At 37.8% G+C, this 25,810-nt stretch overlaps 1 protein-coding gene across 3 annotated transcripts; it reads right to left on the minus strand.

The window, feature by feature from the left end:
• ZFAND4 (zinc finger AN1-type containing 4) lies at positions 1-25,790 on the minus strand. Of its 3 annotated transcripts, none has more exons than XM_075216550.1 (10): positions 25,653-25,790; positions 22,048-22,333; positions 15,622-15,697; positions 15,441-15,508; positions 13,569-13,755; positions 11,228-11,375; positions 9,585-10,682; positions 6,175-6,229; positions 2,722-2,839; positions 1-1,614 (listed from the first exon to the last, which is right to left on the minus strand). In XM_075216550.1, the coding sequence occupies exons 2-10, from the start codon at positions 22,229-22,231 to the stop codon at positions 1,479-1,481; spliced, it is 2,070 nt and encodes a 689-aa protein (XP_075072651.1). In that variant the 5' UTR covers positions 22,232-22,333; positions 25,653-25,790; the 3' UTR covers positions 1-1,478. The 3 variants fall into 3 exon arrangements, with proteins under 3 accessions (XP_075072651.1, XP_075072650.1, XP_075072652.1); XM_075216549.1 differs by having other exon boundaries at positions 25,529-25,790; XM_075216551.1 differs by having other exon boundaries at positions 25,727-25,784.
• Positions 25,791-25,810: the final 20 nt, after the last annotated feature.

Below are 25,810 nucleotides of genomic sequence, written 5' to 3' on the forward strand. Positions count from 1 at the left end.
CATATTAAAAAGAAAATTTTTATTTCAATTTTTATGACAACAATCTGTATTTTAGGAGGGAAACCCTGACATTTAAAAATTTAAGATTACAAAAGAATAAAAATGCTTAAATTTAATGGCATACACGAAACACTTCATTGCAAACCCAACTGCATGTCTGGTATTAATTGTAATATATGTTAAATATTTTATAGTTGAATGGATCATACCAATTATTTATTTGTAGTGTGGAGCTTGAAATATTGTAGAAATAATTTAAACAAGCAAAAAAAAAAGACAAAAATAAGATGAATACAAGACTCCCTCTTACCACATCCTCAGATTATACAGTAAATATTTTTTCAGTAAAGTGCATCTTTTGAAAGACTTGTCTAGTGAAATAGCATTTTTCTTGCCAATCTAAAAAACTTCACACAATGTGAATTAAAATGGAGATGTGATTTTTTTTCTTTCCACATTCATTGAAAGTATCTACATAAAGTGTTATCCACATTATTTGATAACTAAAGTTAAAAGTAGACCAGGCTCCTTAACGGGTGTAGGTTATTTTGTAAGATTTGTTCTGTGATGTCCTTTGCAGCCTGGATAAAGAGGTGGTGCTCCCAATGTAGGTCCAGGTGTGAACAAAATATCCAGAAAGTCCGGTTCACCCAGAAAATGTGTAGTTATGACGTATAAAACAAGGGTGCATTTATCTGATCCCTCAAGTCCAGGATATATAAAACAGGATTATGTGTAACCTGGTGTGGGCAAGACATCCTCTTTGGAAAACTCTGTGCTATTTATATTATTCCATGTCAATAACCAATCTTGTGAATGTGCTAACACAAATTTGTGTACACACAGATTTAAAACCACCAGAATTGCAGAAAGGATTACACTCACCTGAACGGTGTCTTCATCAGGACTTTTCTAATAACTCAGTATATCGTTTTCAGATTGCCAGCCTGCTGAAGCAGGCAAGACTATCTGACAAGCAATATACTGAGTTATTAAAAAGGTCCTCATCACGACACAGCTCGAGTGAACGGAATCCTTACCTCGCTGGTTTTTAAAATCTGTGTGGACAATATGGGCACTATACGCTAGACTGTACACATGGAAGAAGACACATAGAATTGTTTTCCAAAGCAAATCTCTCACTCACAACACAAGAGTGTAAACCTGTGGAGTACACTATTGTGATGTTTTTTTTCTTTAATTATGTAATATGGATTATACACCATGAATATATATTTTCTGTGCGAGTTTGATATGTAAAGATTTACTTTTGGCACTAATTGTTGTAACATTACACACCATATTGGAATTATATTTGTTTGAGGTTCCCGAGTGCTGGATTCTCTGGATATTATATAATAAAATAAATTGCCTAGCTGGAGCAAAGTTGTTGAAAGTGGCAAAAATTTATGTACGATTAGCAAAACGTTTTATTGGTGTGTGTTGGCCTGGAGTGCGCACCGCGCATGTGGGGGCAGTTAGATCTTAGGGAGTTTTGGCGCAGTTATCAGAGGGTTCACTTCCTGCAGATACCTCCGTCCAGCTGTTTTGTAGTCATAGGTACAGTTGTGAGTTTCTGCATAACGATGACTGGCACAAAAATTGTTTCCACACCTATAAAAGAAAAATAGGGTTAGGAGTGATGGCAGGAGACTCATATAGAGGGGAGTAATGCAGTTAACTTACAGTCCTGGATACCAAATCCAAAGAAGCAATGATGAAAATCCAAACACACATTCAGCCACCACATATATATTACATATCCAGAACATTGGGAAAGTCTCCTCTTTAACCTCCTGTAGCTTACATTGTAAAAAAGGCATATAAATATAATTATAAAAAGACAAAACAAAAACACAAACCTAAACTCCCCATCAAGGCTCCTACCTTGAGCCACTTATCAGTTGCTTTAATCCAAGGACTGTTATTTCGGAGAGACCCTGTGGTTAATATGCAGCAGAGACTACATAGCAAACCAACTAAAATAAAGATCAAACATAAAACATTTGTGTAGAACACTGGGACATCCAGTATGTGATCTGTAATGTCTGTTGGGCTACTAGCCAGACTATCATGCACCATGGAAGAAAGCAGCTGAAAACAGGAACCTGAAAAGGTAAACGAATAGAATTGCATAAAAGTGTACAATACACATACACCTTTGTACGATTGGGTGGATAACACCTTCAGAGGACAATTCTTTGAGCATAGAGAATATACAAGTGTTCCCTGTGTAGTGATGGCATTTATTGCTGTTGAACATCAATAAACAGTAAGCAAACTGACTGAGTGTTAAAGTTCTATGAACGCACTTTACTAAACCCCACGCATTTGTGCATGCTGCAGACACATTTTGCCGATATTCCTCTTAAATGATTCATAAATTTACTATATTTAACATTTGCCAGGCTGCTCTTGGGTAATTTTATTTAGTAAATCAGATTTTTTGTAAAAAAACCCACAAAAAACAAATAGATCGATAACATACACATAAATCTTTGTCAGGAAAAACCCAAAGTAAGATTTAGCATTATACATAAAATAGTGAACAAAATGAATGAGATACAGCCTGCAGCCACAAACCTTCAGCATCTATAGAGTACAGTATCTGTTTTTTCTTCTCCTATACCCAGCATAAGACATTACCTGGCCTACTTTGATTAGTTTAAACATTTTTATGATATGTCTGGATGAAATTAAGCTGAATTATGAAGTGATCACCTGCAATCAAAGCTAGTCGTCAAGCCAGTTTTCTTCCCACATAGACAACAGTGCTTTGTTGTTTTCTTCTTATTCCGAAGAGCAGACTTAACAGGTGGGAATAAGGGTGTTGCTTCAACTGTGAAAACAGGGAATATTTTTAGAATAAAACTATCCAGTAATATATACCGGGTACCTTGTTCTAAGTGAGGGACTTTCTTAGAATATATGATGAACATCAGCTTTGTATTGTAGCACAGTACAATAATGCAAGTCTGCATTAGGCAGCACAGCCACAATTAGTCTAATCGCTGTATCCAGAGGTTTGTTCGCCTAGCACTATTATTGGCTGCAGCAATATCTAGTTTGCCGGGCAGAAATTTGAATAGCAACATTTTAATGCAAATTTGCCAGACAACTTGAAACCGAAGATTAGAGTAAGGCTGGGCACACACTACAGAAAATTTCTCCCGATGCGATCTCCTTAATGATTTTACCAATGAATGAAAGACCCCGATCAGTGTGCAGATTCATGTGTACACACTATAGACTTTTACACGATTTTCCATCAGATCTGTGATTTTCATCTGTCATAACCATCGCCTCAAAGTATCGTGACTCCGTACACGCTCTACATATAATCAGCCATGCCTACAGAAATAGGCTAAATTAATTTAAATAAAAAGCGCACTTAACACCCACAAACATACATGGAAAAGATGTGGCAGAGAAGATGGAAAAGCTGAATAAATATTTTAACGAACTGAGGCCAAATTTAAAATGAGGTGAAGAAGAAATTACTCAAACTGGAGAAAAATGATCTTGATTTGTTGGACATGCATGTGGAACAGACACAGGTATACTGAACCTATGGACTTGTCCATATGTTTAATCATGGCCATAACAGGTACAATAATAAAACAAGGCGCAAAATAAATGATACATATCTATAAATATATAAAACGGTATGATAGCAGGCAAAATTACAGGTAGATGACACAGAATTGAAGAAATGGACATGTCACATGAGTAAATAAATCTGGCTTTTAATATTAATATATGTATTTTCACATGTGTTAACAATTCCTGTTGTATACACTTGCATACAGGAACACTATGATGACATATGCAGCATGTAAAAAAGGTTTATTATTGATACGCCATTAAAAGATCACTATTTCCATGTGCTTCACGTTTAGACAACGCACCACATGAGACTTAAGAGACAACATAATAAATTTAAATATACACTCCCAGAAAGGCATCGCTGTTGGAGGAACTATCGGCAGGTTGTCGGACAGATGGTCGTATGTACACACTGCAGAATTGGCACGACATCGTTCTATTGTTTATAGAGATTTTTAGTCTGTTTCTAAAATCAAATCGATACAAATGTTGTTTATCGTGTAACCGGCCCAAAGATTGAGTAAAAAACCTGTAGTGTGTACAAAGACGAAGATTGGATGTGCGTTTTAATTTTTACAAAATGTTTGGCAAATTATTTTTATTTTTTTCCTTGTTTAAAAAACAGGAACATTTTATTGCAATTTTGCAATATAAATCAAACAGAAATAATAACAAATTCATATTTATAAAACAATGGGGAAAATAATAATCATATGTTAAAATTCTCATACACAATCTGTGTGCCCTAATGCACAAGCACTAATTCCACAACCTTTAAACGGATTGAGGATTAGGTAAACTGCCGTGCAACGTGTACACTTTAACACATTTGAGTAAAGAGCATATTGGGTGGGAAGCAATTGTAGCATTATAAAATGGGGTTGGTGGTGTTAAAAGAAAAACAAAAAAGAAGGGACAAACAAACATACTCTTAATATAAACATAATAGGACCCAGGCTGGTATGCACTCTTAACACATGATTTTCCCATGAAGAATGTGAAAACTGTGGTAGATAGGGGCTTATGGGCTGTCCAAAATGGTTCATTTGGACTTGAGAATACCAGAGACCTCCAGAGCCATCATACCAGTTTATTTAAATAGGATCTGACCGACAAGCTATTTACGGAGTGATTCACCTCATCCGGGCAGCACTACAATAGTCTATTACTAGCACAAGTGACCCGGTTGTTGCCCAATGAGAGGTGACAGCTGTACACAAATTAAAACACCGCCATATTAGAAGCCAATCATGACCCTATGTAGCCATACCATGATACCCAGGAGCTATCTGAGGTGGATGGTTTTGCCTCCCTCTTGGCGTTTCCATCTCTCCCTCCACTGTTCTTCTATTGGAGTCCTCACCATCTGGTTCCTACTACACAAGAGGAAGCTTGCAGTGTATTGCCATTCATTGACCTATCACTGTGTGCTTCCACCTGAATCAGTGTGTTAGTAGCAGTTTGGTAACCTATAGAGAGACATGGAGTCTGTATACCTCAGCTTCAAAAAACCCTTATCCCAGAATATAGCTTCAATGGCGCTGGGATATAGTGTTACGACGCCACTGTACTCACATAATATCAACATGTAGCCTCATGATGGCCCTAATATGCTCCCTACTCCCCCCCCCCTGGGGGTCTCCCTGTCTTCCGCGCCCTCCTTCTTGGGCCCCGTCGTTTGCGGATCCTCCCTCCCCCGCCCTCTCTAGCTGTGCATTGAGCTTATTGAGTTACTGTGCTTACTGTTTACTGTACTGTGCTGTCTCCCATTGTATTGTAATTTGTTTGTCCCTGTACGGCGCTACGGACACCTTGTAAATAATAATAATAATAATAATTATAATAATAAATAATATAGTTCTATGTAGCCCCATTAAATGGGCACATCAAACAGGGTATCTGTAGTGGGGCAAGGATCGCTCTCCAGCTCAGACTCCCAGTGTTTGAGAATTACTGCCTTGTGAAGGAGATGGATTCTGATCACAGCTTCATATTATATCTTAACATGGAACTGCATACACAGAGATCAGTAAAGAAAGAGGCAGGAAGGCTCGTCAGACACCGCTAAACTGATCAGGGTATGAGGGAGCGAGGAAGAAAGGGGATGTTTGGGAACCATGGTTAGTGACTGTGAGCAGGGTGGTTACAGGAACCAAAATAAGTATGAGGGAGAGAGGGTGTTTAGCAGTCATTGCATGTGTGAAGGAAGTAGGGTAGGGAGATTTGGGATTAGGCAAGCATGGTGTGAAGAATGATGGCTTATTAGAAAGAGGAGAAGGAGGCGGCTGGGGTGGAGTGATCTAGGTATATGGATGTGGAGAGTTTCATTGCCATGTTCTGTGGCAGGTGCAGTATATATGCTGTGATTGGGGTTGTGATGGAAGGAGGAATGCTAGGTCTGCAGACAGGGCCTATGTTGATCACACCACACTCTCCATTTCGTCCTTCTTTGCTTTCATATACACAATACATTGACAACGCATTACATAGCAACTGGATTTAGTCCATCATGCAGTGACCATCAGTTCATGCACAAAAAAGAAATATAAAAAGGGTTATATTTTTTACCTGTGCTTTTTCCACAACTAGTATTTTGCACACTTTCTCCAAGTCCATGAGGGGTCTAGGGAAAAAAATATATATATGGGTGTGTGTGCAGTATAATCCAGATGTACACGAGGTGCATGAAACATTCCCCTCAAAATAGTTAATAAAAGCTGAAAGAATAAATAGCAACTATTGTATAACTATGGATCAATTTTGGGTTACTTTTGTATACAAACTGTGCAAAACATATGGTAAGAAGTTCTTCTGTTCAAATAGAGTTGAAGTGCATGTTTGCATGTACAAACCTGAGGTTGGCCAATATACGTAACCACATCTTATGAACTTTTCAGATAATGCAAGTAAAACACCTCTTTTGCATGGTTTATTTTTATATAGTCATGCATTTTGGTATTCATTATATGGCCCATGAACACAGCACATTGAATTATGCCTTTGAATCAACTCTGCGACCCACTGATCAACTTTTCATAAATAACCGATTTCATTCTAGTACAGATAGACTTGCAATTTCTGTCCAATCCACTCTGAAGTTCCCACAGCCCTCTAATTTTCAAAGCTTACTTATCTGTTACTGCATCACCAATAGCTACAACCAGGTAGTGTAAGATCTGACCGCAGTGTGTGCCCGCTTGCTCGTACAGCACTGCACCAGTTAATAACTAATGTAAAATTACCAATCCGCTTGAAATTTTGGATTTAGAAATCAGAGCGACAATGTGGAAGTTTTAGAAATATCCATCCAATCGAAATTAAAGCAGTTTAACAAGACAGACACCTGAAGAAAACAATCCTTTCGATAGTATGGAGCAATTTTTCAACTGTTAAATAGGAAAATCTACGGTGCGGATTGTAATGACACTTTCCAATATTGCAGTAATTACAGTGGCCATGATCCTTTGCTACAACCATGTTTTATATTTTAGTCATGTTTATAAAAGTCAAGCATTTGTGTGTGCATTGCCCTCTAACAAAGACCTTTGAAGGAGAAAATGTTTCAGGATTATAAAGAGCTACTTGGTTGTTCAGTCTAACGTACCATCATGTAGATCATTCCATTTCCCTGCCTGACATGGTCACATGTGTCTTTCTGAAGATCTCTATGGTTACGTTTTGTATTTTAATGTTAACATTATTCAAGGTCTACTATTAGGACAACTAAACTAGGCAGAAGGTAAAGCATTTTATGTACTCTGAAAACAAAGTGTATTCGTTGGGTGAAGTCTGTTTATTAAGGAGCAGATGTTCAGTGGGTCCGACACAAGAAACCACTGTTTAGTGTCACCATTCCCTAGGCCACTTTGTACTACCGTTTACAGAGTGCATTGTGTTCAACCTTTTGCGTTTACTGTGCAACACACAGCGAGTTCTATATACCAATAAAAATGACAATAACAAATCGCTAATTGTTTTACCAGAAGTTCTAAAAACAAAATTCTAAGCTGTAGGTTTTCTCGAAATAAGTATTGAGGCACATGAGGTTTCATAACAAACATGCAAGCAGGTCAGTATATATAAATATGGTTAGTTCTTAGCCATGTACAATGTTACATATAGCATCTTACATTTTTGTTGTACAATTCATCCAATGGATCATTAATCAATACTACGCATGTTATTACTTCCCCTCCTATCAAGTAGCAAAACACCAGACTCACGTTTTACATTTCACCAACCTTAATCAAATACATGTTTCCAATTGTCAGTTTCTCTAACAAATAATCCTTCAGTAATGACAATGGTAATGGTCTCAAATATCAAAATTGAGGGAGGGGGTGGGGGATATGAAACTAAAGATATGTTCAGTCAATGCAAATTTCAGTGGCATGTAACATATGTACCTCTCAATGTTCAGTTATCTCAAGGTCTAACTTAGGACCTGACCATAGAGAGGAAAAAGTGGTTTTATTAATGTATTTATCCTATTATCGAAACTGATGTGCAGTGTAACATAAGCCACATAGGCTAGCAATATAAGGCAATTGGCCCAATATTGCATTGAATATGGCCTTAAAATGGCTGCAAGGAAAAGGATCCCATCAGAAATCAATCGGGTCTTTTGGCAAATGCGGTCAGAGGACAACTTCTACTAACTTCTGTGTGTGGTCGTCCTGCAAAATTAGGCCCCAGTGTCAAGGAGAGTGGCCTGACCAGAGTGCCAAAAGGTTGAAGCCTGTTTAATCTGGCAATTTGTTTGGTCAAACCGAACAATGATCTTGTTGGCTAATAATGTGTGCATGTGGCCACCTGAACATCCCCAGTGGCTCCCTATTGGCTGAGTGACACCAGGCAACCAATTATTTAAATTTGAGAAACACTCCAGAATTCCGCAGGTTTTGCAGATTGTAGATTTGAGTAGACTATTTAGGCACAGGGGAAGAATGTAGAGGCATGATATAACTCTACATAATAAGAAGAAAACAAATGAAGGGGGTATACAATTTATAAATAACCATCTACACATGGTCATGACACCGTAATACTCAATTATGGCCACAGGACTGGCAGGGAAAGCATCAACGTCAGCTGCATCTGACAGGGATACTGGTGCTGGACTTGTGGTTCAAGTCAATGAAAGAAACTCAAGGTCATTCAGTGAGCCCCTGGGTTCTTCAGAAGCTTTATTAGCTATTTCAACCTGGAGTTCAGATTCCTCTGGAGCTAAAAAGCCAAATCAAGTAGAAGTCATAGTGAAATTCAATTCTGGCAAATTTGCAGGTAATGTAGCAGGAATAGTTAGCAAACAAGCATAATGCTGATCTCAAGCCCTCACTCAAAACTGCTGCATAAAACACGTATCCACTCCTGTTTACTAGGCCAGTATCACTCATGTCAGAAGGAGTGCTCCCAACTGCAAAGAAAACTGCGAGAATTGAGAGAACATCAGCACAAAAGTCGAAGATATAAGCAATCTTGAAATGTATAAAGCTGTATCTAAATTACAGAGTAAAACAAATATATACATGCTGGGCCTGATTCATTAAGGAAAGTAAAGCAAAAAAAGAGTAACTTTGCAGGTTGCCAAAACCATGCTGCATTGGAGGGGGAGGTAAATTTAAAATGTGGAAACAGATTTATAATTGGGGCAGGGCATGGCCTAGATCAACTTTAAATTTCAGTGTAGAAATAAAGCTATTATGTATGTGTGTGCTACATGAATAAAAAAAAAAATCAGCTAGTACTTTTCTTTTGTACAAAATAATCAACTAATATGAACCCCTTGCATTGTAACTGGTTTGTCCCGGAGAAAATGTACTCTTTTTTTTGCCTTACTTTCTGTAAGGAATCAGGCCCTCTGTGTTTAGGCTTTCCTATTTTTTGGTAAATTAAACTAAAAATGAATTGTAAGTCAGCTCTATGGAGAATCCATTGAGCTTTGATATATTAAAACAATACAAAACGCACACACTCACAATTAAGATGTTCAAATTGTCAATTGACGGAGACATTTTCTTTTCCAGAAGACTGCCAGGTGGAGCAGCAACATTTTGGAGTCTGCCAGGTATGCCGATGCTGGAGTTGTCCCTACTTGTGCTTCGAGCCAGCGAAGCAAAGAATCCAAAGTTATTCAGTGAGCCCATGGGTTCTTTAGAAGCCTTATTAGCTGCTTCAGTCATGTCCCTAGCTTCCATTTTGGAAATCACATCAGACTGCTTCCCTGGAGATTCAACTTTTACTCCTCTAAATCTAGTAGTCCTGGAAAATGTGGGATCAGCTATATTTCGAAATTTCCTGTATGAAGTAGGTGGCCTCAAGCTTCCCAGTTCGAAACATTTAGGTTGCTGTTGTGGCTTTGAAAAGGTATTGTCATTGATGTGTGTGGTGAAATGAATGGGTGACAAAAATTTACTTCTTGGAGGACTCAGTTCTGTGGTATTGATGGAAGTCTCCATCAAATCAGAGTTTAAAAATTTTGAGACTGTTGCCTGATGTGTCTCAATAGATGGATGTTCATTGCTTCCTTCTGTCAATTCAAATTCTGATGTCACCTTTCCCAAGTTGCATAGTTCTCCATACTGCTCAGCAGAACCTATATCAGTTAATAATGCAAAGGACTCTGCAATTGACCTAGAAGTTTCTTCAGAAGACAGCATATTTAGATTTTGACACAAGACAGGGTCACTTTCTTTTGTCAACACATCTTTCGTAGACAGATTAGTAACAGGGGGGAGTACTGTATTTGTTGAATGTCTGTCATTTTCAAGATCTACACAGGATAATTTGGAAGGTAATTTAATACCAATGAGTGATGAAATCAGTGGTGAGTTTTCCCAAGTCTCATCTTCATTCAGGTAGTCACCAGTCATGGAAGGGATTATCCTAGTAGCAGCAGTTAGAGTGGAAAGTGCATTGTAGGAAGACTCAGTGGTTTGTGGATTCCCGGGAGGTAGGCAAGTCTGCCCAATGTGGGGGAGAACTCTTAAAAGCCTGTGATGAGCAGATGTCAATGAAGCCGTTGAGGGACGTGGAACTATGGGAGGTCGAGGTTTCAATTTAGATGTCTTTTTAGGCTACATTAAGAAAAAAAAGGAAGTTAAAAAAAAACCAAAACATGCAGGAACGTATGGTACAGCAGTATAAAGGTATAAAAAGCAGGAAACGTTACAAATGTTAAGCTGTATGTAATGTACTCATGGAAGTAGCTTAAACTGTTTGAATGTTAAGGAATCATGAAAGCTCATTATTAGAGAATAGGATACAGCAGTTAAATTCAATTTTAAAGACATATTAAGTGGCCTTTAAACGATTTAATATATTACTTTCAAAATTGTAAATGCTTAAATATAAGCAGTTCCCACTTCCCCACTAACAGCTATAATTGTAATTGTACTTTGTCTATCAAGTGTTCAGCACACCTCTAAGATTTTAAGGTAATTTAGGCAGGGCCATCATTACGTACATTGATATGAAACGGAAGATAATTTGTTTGCATCATGATATCCTTTATGTACAGTGCTACATAATGAGTGTAAAAAAAAAAAGCTCCAATCTTGCAATATAATTTGGCAGAACTGTACTTGGTAAAATAAATCATTTATTGTGTCACTTTAATGACCTTTTTATTCAGGTTCATGCTCTCCATATTTGATTTTAACAACTTCATTTTGTTCATAGTGATTGAATTTTCTATGATCTGTTGGCCAGATGGAGAGGCCTCAATTTCATCCTCATCTTCAGGGTATAAGTTATATACTGAACCTCCACTGCAGAGAAGACAGAAACAGATCAGTTTACAGGATAGATTCACGTGTAAGAAAAATAAAACACATAGATTGTTATTATTAACATTTATATGGTGCCAACATATTCCTTAGCACTTTACAATTGGAAAGAAACCCAGTAATAAAACAAGACTAGGTATTAGAAAAGCCAAACAAAGAGGTAAGCTTACAATCCATAGGACAATAGGATTTCTATGCATGAGAAATGCCTCATATTGCATATTGGTGCAGACAGACTGCAATAGGAAAAAGTGCTTTATGAGGCTCTGTCATCCAGCTATACATCAATGCGGTTTAGGGGGTCAGAGGTTTGTGTGAACTGTGTATAGGGGTGGTAATAGGCTGGAAGAGCCTACTTAGGTTGAGAGGATAGTTTGGGAATTTGATAACCTTACCTGAAGAGGTTGGTTTTCATGGAAAACTTTTAAGATATGGAGGGTAGAGGAAAGTTGTTGTGTGAAGAAGGAAAACCCACAGAATGGGTACAGCCCGAAAAAACTCTGGTAACCAGGATTGGGAACAGGTAATGAGTGAAAAGATTTAGATTTGTGCAGTTTTATTTATAACCTTGTATGTTGAAGCAAGGCAACTACAGAAAATGACAGCTTGTTCTAAATTTACCCAAGCATGTACCATTTTGCACCCTGTCAGCTTTGTCTGGAAGGCCAACTAATCTTCGTATTTTCCAAGTCCATATATCGGGAAGGATAAAAGATCTTTCAGGAGGGAGTGTAATAATTTAAATAATATAGGAATAGCGTGGCTGAATTGAATTGGCCCTAAAGGTCTAATATCCTCCAGCTCTTGTGTTTATTGTCAGCTAGTCAATGGGCTTACGCACCTTCCTATAGTATATTTGTCAACATCCTAATTCCCATATATTGGCAAAGAATGAAACAAATTGGTAGGTGGCCCAGAACAAAGTCTGGATTGTTCGATAGGGGAATGAAGAAGAAGGGAAGATAGAAGTAAAAAACATGATCTAAACTAGTCCCAGATCAGTCATGAAAGATTATTAACCAGGTGAAAGTTAACTGTTCACTTTTTGGCAAGTATGACCAGAACCAAGATCATTAAAAGATAACCTAACTCCACCTAAAAGTGATGTTTCCAGTTCAACCCACTGTAATACTTGTGACAAAAATAGCCACACCATAACTAAAGGTGGGAGGCCAGATAGTAGCGTCTGATGTCACTATGCCTCACTATTTAGTAGTAAAAAAAAAAAAAAAATAATTCTGCTGAAGATAAAACAGTCTAAATTGCAGTTTTCAAATATTGATTCAATGCATAAACCACATCTATTTATATCAATCACCCCATCTTTACATTGGGGATTATGCAAATAAGTAAAGATTTAGTGAAGGTGTTACATTTTATTTAAAATTGTACTATGCTCATATCCAATGGTCAATTTAATTTTGGACAGTGCACATTATACGCAGAGATGCATCTGAACAGAAGTAAAAGTGTCTTTGGCAACTGTGTGTAGAAAGTTTACCTTTCGGGCATGCAATCTGCAAAATATTGCAGGGAATCTTTAAAAAAAAACTTGTGCCAATAAGGAACTCAAGATCAACATGGGGTCACATTCACATAGCCGCAATGTTATATTCTTCACTAATCTTATTGGGTCTGCACCCTTCACTGAGGTTTAATCATGACAGCAGTTTGGCAGTTTTTGCCATTAAACTACACTACAAATGGATTTGGAAATATATCTGCAAGTAAGGAAATTCTCCAAATAAGACAGCTACACCTAGACTATGAAAAATGTCATTCTTCAATCTACCACCTACAAAGAAGATTTTTACGAACGTGCCCCAACACCTCAGATACAATCTCTTAATTGTAGCTTCAGATTGGCTCTTCAGATGACATCACACTCATTAACTGGTCTAGATGTACATTCAAGCACATGTGACCCAGGCTTTTCCCAGCATAAACTGAGGTACAGTATGAGACAGTTGTTAATAACTACTATCTATCACAGAGCAGCCAATAGGTTTGAATGAAAAACAGCCATTATATTAGAACACTTTCCATTCTATTATAATCCAGTTTGTCTGCAATCAGTTGTTCCCAAGACATCACTAACCAGTTTCAATTACACAAGTCAACTCCCCCAAAGCATGTCTGAGAGGCCTGCATTAAGAAAACAAAGGTGGGGTTTACCTGAGAGATTCTGACAACGGAGTTAAGGTACCATCCTTTCTGTCCACCACACGGAAGAAATTCAGTTGATCACCTTCACGGTATACCAAAAAAGTAGCCTGCTTATTTGAGGGGGCCTTTTCCCACATATCATCTGGCAGAGGATCCATGGACTCTGCTTTCTCCCTGATTGGATCTACCAGAGGCACTGAACATGCAATTCAAGGGACAAATACATCAACAGTCAGTAATTATGTAATGGAGGTCTTCATTTTTTTGTGTGTTTTGATGTTTAGTACAGACATATTTTCAACATGAGATTTTCTTTTTGACCAGTGTATGAATAGCTTTCACAGTTTAGGAGGGAAGAAACCATGCTTATAGGAGTTGTTCAGCTCCTTCTTATATTAAAGGCCCAGCATATAGAACACCATTTAATAGATAGTCAAATAACATGTACACAATCAGACTTACTGTCTAAATAGGTTTGGTTTTTTTCCCATCTTGAAAAGTACATGAGGACTTATTTCAATTTGAGTGGGGTGTCTAATGTCCATTTCTTGGACACTTCCTTTCTGTCAACCACCTCTTCCTGTAATACAGCTATTGTCAGGGCTTAATATTCCCCATATTAAGTATAAACATCTGCTCATTTTGTGGTATAGAACAGATCAGTTAGCATTTGATCTCAAGATAGGAGAGAGACAATTTAAAAAAGGAAAAAAGCATTTTGTGAAGTTCAGACACAAGTGCTCATTTTAAAGAAAAACTATTATCCATTGCAATCACAAAAAAAGCCTCAATCTTCTCTGAAGTTTGTTCTACCCGCGATTGTGTGGGTTTCCTCCAGGTGCTCAAGTTTTCTCCCACAGTCCAATAATATATTGGTGGGTTGATTTATTCGTGTGTGTGTGTGTGTGTGTGTGTGTGTGTGTGTGTGTGTGTGTGTGTGTGTGTGTGTGTGTGTGTGTTTTGAAGAATTTAGCATCTAAGCATTGATGGGAATTAAATATTCTCTGTAAAACACTGTATATGGTGGTACTACATAAATAAATGACATTAGAAGGGGAGTGCAAAGCTAGAATATACATGCATACTTTTCCAATGCCTAGATATTTCATATAAATGTAAATTAATATTAAATGACACACTAACCTAGCTTGGTAATGGGCTTGTGCCATTGATAACCAGTTAGTCCTCAATGGCCACAACTTTAATTTGGATGAAGTCTCACTCAATAAGTAATGATTCTTACCAATTAATGATATGCAATACATACATCTATAACATGCAGTCATGTTAGGCTGAAGGGAAGATATAGGACAAGCATTCATTTCAAATCATTCTCCTGGACCTCTCTGCTGCTTTTGACACTGTTGCCCACCGTCTTCTCCTACACACCCTTCACTCCATTGGCCTTCGTGACAGTTCTTTCCTGGTTCGTTGAACCATTTCTTTAGCGTTTCTACATCTGGCACATCATCTCCTCCCCCCAAAACATTTAGTTTTTAACAATCAAATTTGTCCTTGTTGCACATCTTGCTTCTACACCACACATACCAATAATTTCAACATGAACTACCCTCACCCATTTTGTAAACAAACATGGGAGAAGGATAAGCGAGAAAGGGAGATTAGGCAACACATTAGTACTTGATCCTTACTAACTCCACCTAAAAACTATTGCTTTTACTAGTGTCCACCTTCTAGATCAACCTGACAGTACAAGGAACACTCAAAGGTTAAAGTCAGTAAACCAAAAAACAGTGATTCCATTTCAGTGGCTCATTCTAGAGATAGGATGTAGTAGCTATGTCTGGAAATATCCAACTTTAAATAATAGACTATTTGATGCCAAAAACAGCACAGGTTATTGGCATCACCTGTACATACCTCTCCGTGTGTTAATTGGACCACCTCTCATAGCCAACACCAACTTCAAAGTAGAACCTCCAGAGATGCTAGAAGGGGGGAAAAAAATAAATATAAAAAATACCATGGTCAGCCTAAGTTTCAAGAACACCAAAATCAATGTCTGGCCAGCAGAAAAATATTTCAGTTTATGGTCACTTACTTATAGTCATTCAAGCAAAATTCATCCTCTAGTTCCATGTTGTTCCAAATTAAATGTTGTTGACTAATAGGAATGCCTAGAAAAGGGAATAAAAAAAGTGAGGCAAGCGTATAATATTTACTATAAAACATCTACAGCCAAGTAACTTCTTATTGTGGTTAATGTTTATGTAGAAGGTGCCACAAGAACTATATACATATTATTAAAAAAATTCACAAGAATATTGAAATCAAGTTGCTGGTCTATAGTTCACAATTGCATTTACTAAAAAAAAATAAAAAATATGATATCCATTTTCCATCCACTGAATGTAAAAGGATACTAGGAATAATAGTCATTATAAATATAAAGAATATTAGCACTAATGCAGAAAATTTGGTATAAACAATGGCTGATATTGTGAACAATGCAATTATAAAAACAAGAGGAAAAGCAAGGCAGTGTTCCATGTAACCACAAGATTTCAGGGCATTTTGTTTATTGAGAGAGGGTTTACGCAAAACAAAACAAAAAAACAACACAAGTCCTTTCCCCAACAATATACCAACAGCAAACATTCTGAAATTACAAAATGCACTCATTAATATTTTAGTTACTGCTTGTACTGCTCTCATGACATCTCATCCCACACAGTTTCATTGTTTTTAATTACCAGCAACAAGTGGCTCTTGCTTAACAAGGATTTGCATGTCATTGGTTCTAACACTGAATAGGTTCCAGAGACAATGTCCATGAAAAAACCAAATACTATATAAATTAAAAAATTACCAACACTTAAAAGACCATTTGTTCCTGGGAATATGTATCTCTAAAAATATATCTGTGGATTCCAGATTGGGTTCCAGTCCCTAAAGCAGAGGGGCAAAATGGATGGAGTAAAATCTTAGACACAAATCGTGTAGGGGAGGGGGGGGGGGGGGGGACCTGTTGCAATCTGAAATAGATCTAGAACTTCAGCAGTAGATTATATTCCATTATGACAATGAGCAAGAGCAAACAGCAAAAGGCAGATAGCAGTGGGTTAAATAGATTTTTTTTTTTTTTAAATACAATGTCCTGGAGTGGCCCAGTCAAAGCCCAAACCTTAACCCCCATCATCAATCTGTGGAATGATTTGAATACATGATGTGAGCACAGAACTGGTGGTTCCCTAGTTTAACCAAACAATGAAAAGCATGTATAATTCAAAAGTCTAACAAAATAGGAACTTGATTTGACTGTTCCATCAACACAGAAATCTAGGCTAAAATAATAAAAAAACAAAAAAAAAAACAAAAAAAAACATTTATAAGTTCGCAAAACATTATAGGTATTAAAACCTCCAAGGGTAAACTCATGTATAACCCAGAGCTTACTATAAAATAGTTTCAATATTTCTATTCCAAATCATATAACCTAGGAAGCTTACAATAAAAAAAAAAATCCACGTTAGAGGAAGACATTAATTATTTCCTTCAAAATCCAAAGCTTCTGAAGCTCTCATGCCCAGCAGCCCAAAAATTATAGCTATTAAATATCGTAAAGCATCCGAAACCTCTGGCTTAGTTGGCTTTTCTGCAGCTCACTATAAGAAATTCTCGCACATCCTGGTCCTCCACCTCCAGAGTTTGCTTAATGCTGTGCTTCATGGGGATCACCTGAATAAAACTATGTTGGAATTCAGGATAGCGGTGATACGCAAGTCAGGGAAGGATCCTCATGAGTGTGCCATCTATAGACCTCTCTCATTGGTTAATACGGATATAAAACTTTACATTGTTCTTTGCCAACTGTTCAATCTAAATCCTTCCAGTAAGGATTCATAAATTATCAAGTGGGGTTTCTTCCAGGGCATCAGGCCAGCGACGCACAAGAAAATAGATAGATCTCGTACAAATTGTAAATAAAAGAAATAACTTGCAATAATTCCATCTATTTATTGAAATTCATGCTTAAAACACTTACCAAGCATACGGAATCAGTGTCCTATACACCATTCCCACCAGTAAACTATTCATTGGCAGTTCCCTTTCTGACACAATACCAATCTTCAATGGGACTAGATAAGCCTATCCCTTATTGCCCCAGGTATTTGCCCTGGTTCAGATTTAATACCCTAGGTTGGTAGTGGGGTCCCAGGAATTTAAAACCTCCTTGTTTGCAAATGATAAACTTCAATCCCTCATTCAGCCCCAGAATTCTTTACCGCCCATCTATCGGCTAATGGAAGAGTGTGGCATCCTATCGGGCTATAAAACCAACTTCTCCCAATCTGAGGCCATGCTGCTACATGCAAATAAAAGATATAAAGTCAAACTGTAAGCTCAAGTGGCAAAAACGCAAAATACAATATCTAAGGGTACTCATCCCCTCCTCCTACGATTATTTATACCAGGAGAATTTTCTCAAGCTTATATTCAGAATTAACTTGTATCTCAATACATGGAGGAAATACATCATTTTGTGGCTGGGGAGGATCATCACAATTAAAATCACCCACATTCCAATGGGATTAGAGTAGCTAATGACTATGACATCGGTAATCATTGGAAGTTCCCTTAGCGATATCCAACAAAAGTTTTCCCATTTCCACCCTGTTTTTTTAATTCTTCCAGGGGAGACACTTTCCTCATGTCTCTTCCCCTGCTGATACTTTAAGGTACCTTACTCATTTCAAAAAAAATGTGTTTGAAGTCACTGATTTGCAAGGGTATGATTTCCTCAATTTAGAACTTGTTACTTGATATTCCTCTTGGCTCTCAGGGCTATCACAAAAGGGAGTGGTAAAGGGACTTGGGTCCTCCTCCAGACAAATCTTGTAACCATCCGTCCCCTCTTAAGACACCCTCCCTACTTTAACTATTCAAAGCTTTTGCCGCACATCCTTGGATGGGTCAGTACTGAATCTTTCTTTGAGATTTGGGATACTATTGATAACCTACGATCTTCTTGTTACCTTTGTTTTTTATGTTTATATTTGCGCTAGCCTAATATTTTGTATATTGCTTGTTTATTGATTAGTACCTGTTCTCTCCCATTCTCCATCCCTCCCTTTTCCCCACCACCCCATTAATCCCTTTTGGGTGAAAAAAAACAAACAAAACAAAAACAAAGAAACAGTCCCGTTACTTGTTCAATATTGTTTATTGTGATTGTTTACATATATTTCTTTGATAAATATAAAAAAAAGTTTAAAAATAAAAAATGTACCAGTTTCTTGATTTAAGGAGAAAACAGATATGCTCAGCATGTTAACCGGAATGGGAATGGAATCTATTAGTCCCAATGACTCTACACCTACTTGCTTAGTTACAGTAGGGAGCGGCGTATACATTTTTTGGCGGCTGCCGATTCCATTTACTTGCAAATGGACAAAAGGGAGTCAACGGATCTTCCTCTACCCCCACCCCCCCATCTCCATGTGCCGATTATAAACCACATGTCAAAGACGATCACGTGTGACATGGGGGCCACTAGATATATAGGATTTTGAAAATAGAGATATTTCTATTTTAAAAAGGATAACAGCAAAAGGGACCAGACATGGTTGAAAAGATATGAAATATGCAGTAGATTTTTACCAAAGGTGCTGTAAACTTAAGAAGTGATAACAAATAAATTTCTCCATTTAAAGTTATAAAGCACTTTAGAAAACAGCTGGTGGTACATGCATCAAGCTGAGAGTTCGGGTGGGTTTGAAAAGCGGTGCTGTTGCAACCAATCAGATTCTGGCTATCATTTTATAGAATGTACTAAATAAATGATAACTAGAAAACAGGCAACATCTCCACTTTTTAAACACGCAGTTTCATACATTTACACCCAAGTGTTCCCAGAAAATGAAGGACACTGACAGCAGCTTGCAAAATCAAGCACATGTTCTACCATTGAGAATATCAACAGCATTTCTGTTGTTCAGCTTCAGAGCAGTTCTGTTATTAGAAATTTGCTACTACCTGGATACTGTGAGGGATATATGAATGCTGTCTACATGTACCCTGCCATAACATGACTAAAAGGGGGGAATTCAATTCCCCCAAATTTGCGTGCCGTTAAAGTTATTACGGTAGTTTTAACCCGGCTTTCTGCCCGCGAGTAAAAAGCCGGCGTTGAAACTACCATAATAACGGTAATAATGCACAGGCCGGGTTACTTTTACCCGTAACGCGGCCAATTGAATTCCCCCCCAAACATGGTGGTAAAAGATGTGACAAAATTTTGTTCATGTTTTCTTTTAGGCTTTAAAATCAGATATTGGTTTCCAATTGACTAAGATATTTTATGGTAAAAATTAAGGGAAAGGGGATTTAAAAATGACCTGTAGCAAAATATAGTTTTCGTAGAGGAGAGTTTTAAATGTATTGAAGTCAGCAGGGGAGAATAAAAAGCTGGATTTTCTGGAAGTACTGCTCACGTCATGCCCCTTAGTAACAGTACAATAATTATCACAAGTGAAAAACCTAAGAACACAATGACAGAAGATGCCATAAACAGAATGGATACTCAGCTAAGCTTACTTGTCAACTGTTAGTTTAGCTTCGTTCATAATCATCATGTCTTGCAGCTAAAAAGGAGTATATTGAATATGCAATTTCCTTAACCCTGGTTTTGGAATTAGCTGGTTATGATATAAAATTTGCCCTGTGTAGGGGATCATTCATCATCTACTTCCGGTACAATAGAGAATTACTTTGAAGCAGGAAGAAACATATATTATACCAAGATTGATTCAATGTCATGCCTTAACACATTTCCAAGTAATAAAAAATATGTTTATGATTTCAATTCAAAGATAATGGCTATATGTGAACATCATTTAAATGCCTAGATAGAAAGCCTTAAATAAATACTGCAAGAATCACTTCCCGTTTCATCATACATGACCTCTTGTCATACAAGACAAAACATGCTACTATTTGGGACATGTGAAAAGAATTGTTATCGCACAAGGAAGAGAACTGACCTTATGAAAAAAAAATTAAAAATCAAAAGTATTATTTTGACTATATCATCAAGGGGTGCTCTTCCAATATAATTCAATATAAGACCACAGAAAAAAGGCACTCCAGCCCACTAGTTAATAATCTTCAAATCAAATCTCTCATAAGTAAATCAACATATATATTCTCATGCATGTCAGAAACACCATTATTCCTGAGATTCTGTTTTTAATTTCACTATTTCTTCTCTGCACACACTTCTTTGTAATATTTTAAATGTTTGGCCAACATTAATCTCTGCAATAAAGGTGTTTCTGCCATGAATGAGAATATATATGTTGCAATTACTGTAGTAATCTCCACTTATTTATCCTTCCACCTCTATGGGGTAAGCAGAGATTCCAACCATAACATCGGAACGTCTGCAGAGACATCTTACGCTCTGAACTCAATCTCCCCTAACAGACAAAAAAAAAAAAAAAAAAAAAAAAAAGCACAAAAAAACCCCCAACAATTTTGTACAAATTTTGTAATACATTATAAACCATTTTTATAAACTGTCACTTTCTAAAATTAAGCACTTGTAGGTTGCTAAAGATCTGTCAAAGTTTGGACTTTGTAAAATAGCTCTAATCGTTGTTTGACCATCAACTTCACTTTTTAGGTTAATTTGGGTAGTGTCACAGCTCCTATTCTATTTATTCTTAATGTTTTGCACACCCATGTGTAATTTATATATGGGGCTAGAACAACCTGTAGCAAATCAGAGCATTAAAAAGTAAATGGGAAAAAAAGTCTGCATGTCCAACTGCAGGCAGGTTTAAAGTTGGAGGGGCTAGGCCAGGGTTTCCCAAACCCAGTCCTCAGGGCTCCCCAACAGTGCAGGTTTTCCATATCTCCTTGCTGGAGCACAGGTGTATTCATTACTGACTGACACATTGTAACAGATCCACGGGTGGTCCTAATTATGTCACATGTGATCCAGAAAACCTGCACTGTTGGGGAGCCCTGAGGACTGAGTTTGGGAAACCCTGGGCTAGGCTAATATTTAGTCATTTTAAGAATCTAAACCTAGTAGTAGCACAGGACAATAATGTAGCACGCCTGTCAAACTGGTATGAAAATATGTAAGCTGCATTGCAATATTCCATCATCGTGACAACAGTACTACTTAACATGAGCTAGAGATACACACATTCAAATTAGTCTTCATTATGTGTCATTCATGAACAGGAAGAGCTAGGACGCTGATGGATGCAGAAGTGAATATGCGATTATGCATGTGGGCAATTTACCTTAAGGTTATATATCTTATTAAAAAGGTATTAATGTGTACAGCAAGACTTGCCCTATGCAATATGTTATTTAGTTCCATATACTCAAATGCTTCTCGAATAATATGTTGAAAGTAGGTATAACATTATAATAAACTAGACCTAGTGATAATCTACAGTTCTGATACTTCACTAAGTTAGCTAAACCCTAATAAATAAAAATAAAATGTTACCTTCCAGCCTCTGAATTTTAGCTTTTACACAGACCACAGTTTCAAATGGAGACACCCATAGCTCAAAGCACGTCCCTGTAAGGGTTTCAATGACGAGTTCAATTGTTTCAAAAAAAGGTAGCTTGTAATTGAGTGATCCGATTTCATCTTCATTAAAAAAAGGAGGTTCCTTTTTGTTTGCCATTGCACAGCATATAACATTTGGAATGGGTAGAAATAAATTTAGGAAACATCAGAACCGCAGAAAAATTTCATATTATTGCTCTTCATCTTTAAACGTGGAAACCTAGAGAGACAAAGAAATAAAAAAAAGTTACAGAAATGTATTTGGTAAAAAGTTGATGTCATCTGATGGCAGAAACCCCCTTTAAATAGTAAATGTGTAATTGGGTAAATATCAAATGTGATATTTAATTTCTACAACGACAACTTATCTTTATTAATAAATGGTCTAGACGTACTATCTAAACCAGTTTTAGATGGGAGACCCTTTTAAAAATGAATGCGGAGAAGAATGTAAATAAGACGACCAATAAACTGCATTCTCTGCGATTGCAGGTTCTTATTGGTCCGTGTGTTCACCCTATTCCCACTCACATCAAGCTGTACAACTATCACTGCAAGACGAAGCATTTATGTTTTGTGACTGGTCTTCTCGTTCACCCTATCCTCGGTTTTCAGCAGGACTATAAGGAAAAGAGCTGTACAGAGCAGTATCCAGGGGTCCAAGGTGGTAGTGAAGGCGGCACAGTGGCTAGACCCTCAGAACGCTGGAGTCATGCGTTAGATTCCAAATCAGTGCCCTATCTTGGGGCGTTTAAAAGTTCTCCCCATACTTGTCAGCGTTTCCCTTCTACACTCCAAATACATACATGGTAGGTTAATTGACTGCTGACTAAAATGGAACCCAATCTGTATGATGTGTTTTGCAAAATACTTAAGCCACTTATTCTGCTTATCTGACCCATCTCTTCAGAAGAGGCCAACCCGCTTGAACTGTACCATTCTTTTTAAGAAATTTCTGTGATGCTGAATTTAACATAAGTCATGAACACCTAAGTATTACCTAAGATAAGAACTGTCCAAAACATTGAAAATTACACTTTTATTTGTTCTTAAAACTACCACCACTAAAGACCTGAGGATACACAAATGCAAAACTCAAAAGATGGTTATTATAATGCAAATAAAATGATTACAAAACATGCAACCATTTGGCTCATATACAACAGTTCTTTAGCCATGTTCTTAATTCAAAAACAGTTTTTCACCACCTACTCAAGGTGACAGGTGATAAAAGCAACACATGGATATTTTAGAATGAGTCTCGTGCTCCCATGGATAATTTTATCTCAAACATCTTTGAAGGTCGTATCATGTGAGAGGGAGAAAAATGCTACATTTTTAAGTATAAGCTTCCCGCAAATATAAAACAGCTAAAAATATATAAGGAAGTGGGAAATTACAAGGTAACGTCAAAGACTATCATCTAAAAAAACAGGAGAAAAAATTGCTTATCTGCAAACATGGAGGACAAGTGTCCCAGCTCTATGTCCAGTGGCAAGAAAAACACAGGTAAGATAGCTCAAACTGGCAGATAGCTATAAGGAAAGGAATAATATGTATCAACAAATCCAAAATGGTCAGGAACACACTGATGGCATATAGCAGCACAATCACTCATCTGACACCAAATTAAAGGATACAATTGTAAATCGCTATATAAGTAAATGTTGATGATGAAATGGGCACAGGCAAGGCCAGAAATGCCATTAGGTAAAACTCAGCACTTGCCTAGGGTACCAAGGTTTAAAGGGTGCATAAAACATTGAATAAGTGACAGTCATTTAATGTTCTTAAGGCCCAGCAGTGGCCCTCCACTAAGAGCGTTGGCTGCAAACAAGGAGAAGCAACAGGCAGCTTTTTACCTATGAAGCTGCCAAGCTGCTGCATGTCTGTGGTGGGCTAGACACTTGCACCACATTCCCACTGAGGAGCAGAGGATGCCTCCAGCACTTTCCACCTGCTATAGTAAGCAGCACTGGGGGTAGGGCCCCATTTCCGATGGGGAGGGGGCACCCCAAGAACAAACACCAGCACTGGCCACAAGGAGAGCTCTCGGATTTGATGCTATTGACCCCGTACATGAATCATGTACCTATGCAAAAGCATTTTCCAGAACTAAAAGAAGAAGTCCAATATAAATGAATGGTAAATGGCAGCTTTGTTATCAGCAGCTGACTTCCACGGTCTCTCTTCCTTCTGACTGTACCACGCCTCTTATAGTTGCACAGAAATGCCCATTGCCATTGGTTGCTTTAATATGGCTAGCATATATATTTCTACTGCATTAAAAGTAGTCACACACACTTTCCCCTTCACCAGCTACAATTATTATGTAGCTAGCGTATGTATCAATTTTTTCCTATACCTCTTATATTGTAAACTGAAATGTGCATGGCTATGTTTACCTTCATGCCACTATGGGGCATATTCATTTGTTGCCGTTTCTCGCTGTGTTGAATATATTACCGTTATTACGGTAATTCTAAGCCGGATTTCAGCGCTGCGAGCTGAAATCCAGCGTTAAAGGTACCGTAAAACGGTAGTTACGCGCACTATTACAATAATGACGGTAATAGTACGCACGTCGCGTTACTTTTACATGTAACTCCAACAACTGAATATGCCCACGGAGCTGCAAGCTGAAATCCGGCTTAGAATTACCATAATAACGGTAATATATTTTACGCCGCGGGAAACGGCAACAATTGAATATGCCCCAATATGTAATATATTTGTGTCATGATCCATCCAATGTACAGAACTACATAATATATCAGGGCTTTAGAAGTGCTAATAAGCTGTGAAACACTCAGGTAGTGACAGATAAGACTGAGACACCATTCCCATGCCACATCTTAGCATTTAAGCTGAAAAACAATGCTTGCAATATGCTCACAGTTGAAGCCATTCATGTAACAAGGAAACACTATTTCCTATCCAATGTTACACACCACTGTTCAGACTGTCCCGTTTCTCCAGCTGTAATAAGGTGGCATTGAAAAGCACCTGTGCAACTCCACCCTTACCTAACAGTAAGTGACAAATGCATTTTAAACGGACAGAGAAACAATGACATTGGTGTAAAATTCACACTGGCTTAGCAGGTGCTGCTCTAGGTCTACATGATATTTTAAGAGAAAGAAGTCGGTTATGTATAGTTACCAACTGACAACTTCAGATGCTCACAAGTCATAAAACAATAGGTTAAGTTGTCACGCTCTGTATGCACTATACATCTGTCTTCTGGCACAGTCAGTCCAGGATAGCATCTACAGTAATGCATCTGATCAACAAAACTCATTCATCGTGTGTTCTACAATTCTAAAATGACTAATAATAGATAATAGCTAGGCAATGACCCGAAGAGCTCACAGTCTATTTCCCATGCTATAGTGGAGGTCATGACCGATCTCACCATGTCTAACTGCAGATCTCACAGCGAGGGGCAACAGGGGGACTGAATGGTGGAGGCACCAGATGGGCTCCCCGGGCACTGCGCCCCTGCACACCCCACCAGCACCTGTAGCGGATACACTCACACCCTATGGCTTTTAGACCGGCCTGTAGGACCCCTTGTCTCGGATCTCCCTCCAACACCTTTCCAGGCACTAACAAAAAAGAAAAAAAGCTCGGTAATGGCTACATCCCCTTCATCGCAAGGACCTTCTGACGTCACCAGGTCATGTGACTGATGTAG

Source organism: Mixophyes fleayi, chromosome 6, assembly GCF_038048845.1.
Source record: "Mixophyes fleayi isolate aMixFle1 chromosome 6, aMixFle1.hap1, whole genome shotgun sequence".
Taxonomy (NCBI): domain Eukaryota; kingdom Metazoa; phylum Chordata; class Amphibia; order Anura; family Limnodynastidae; genus Mixophyes; species Mixophyes fleayi.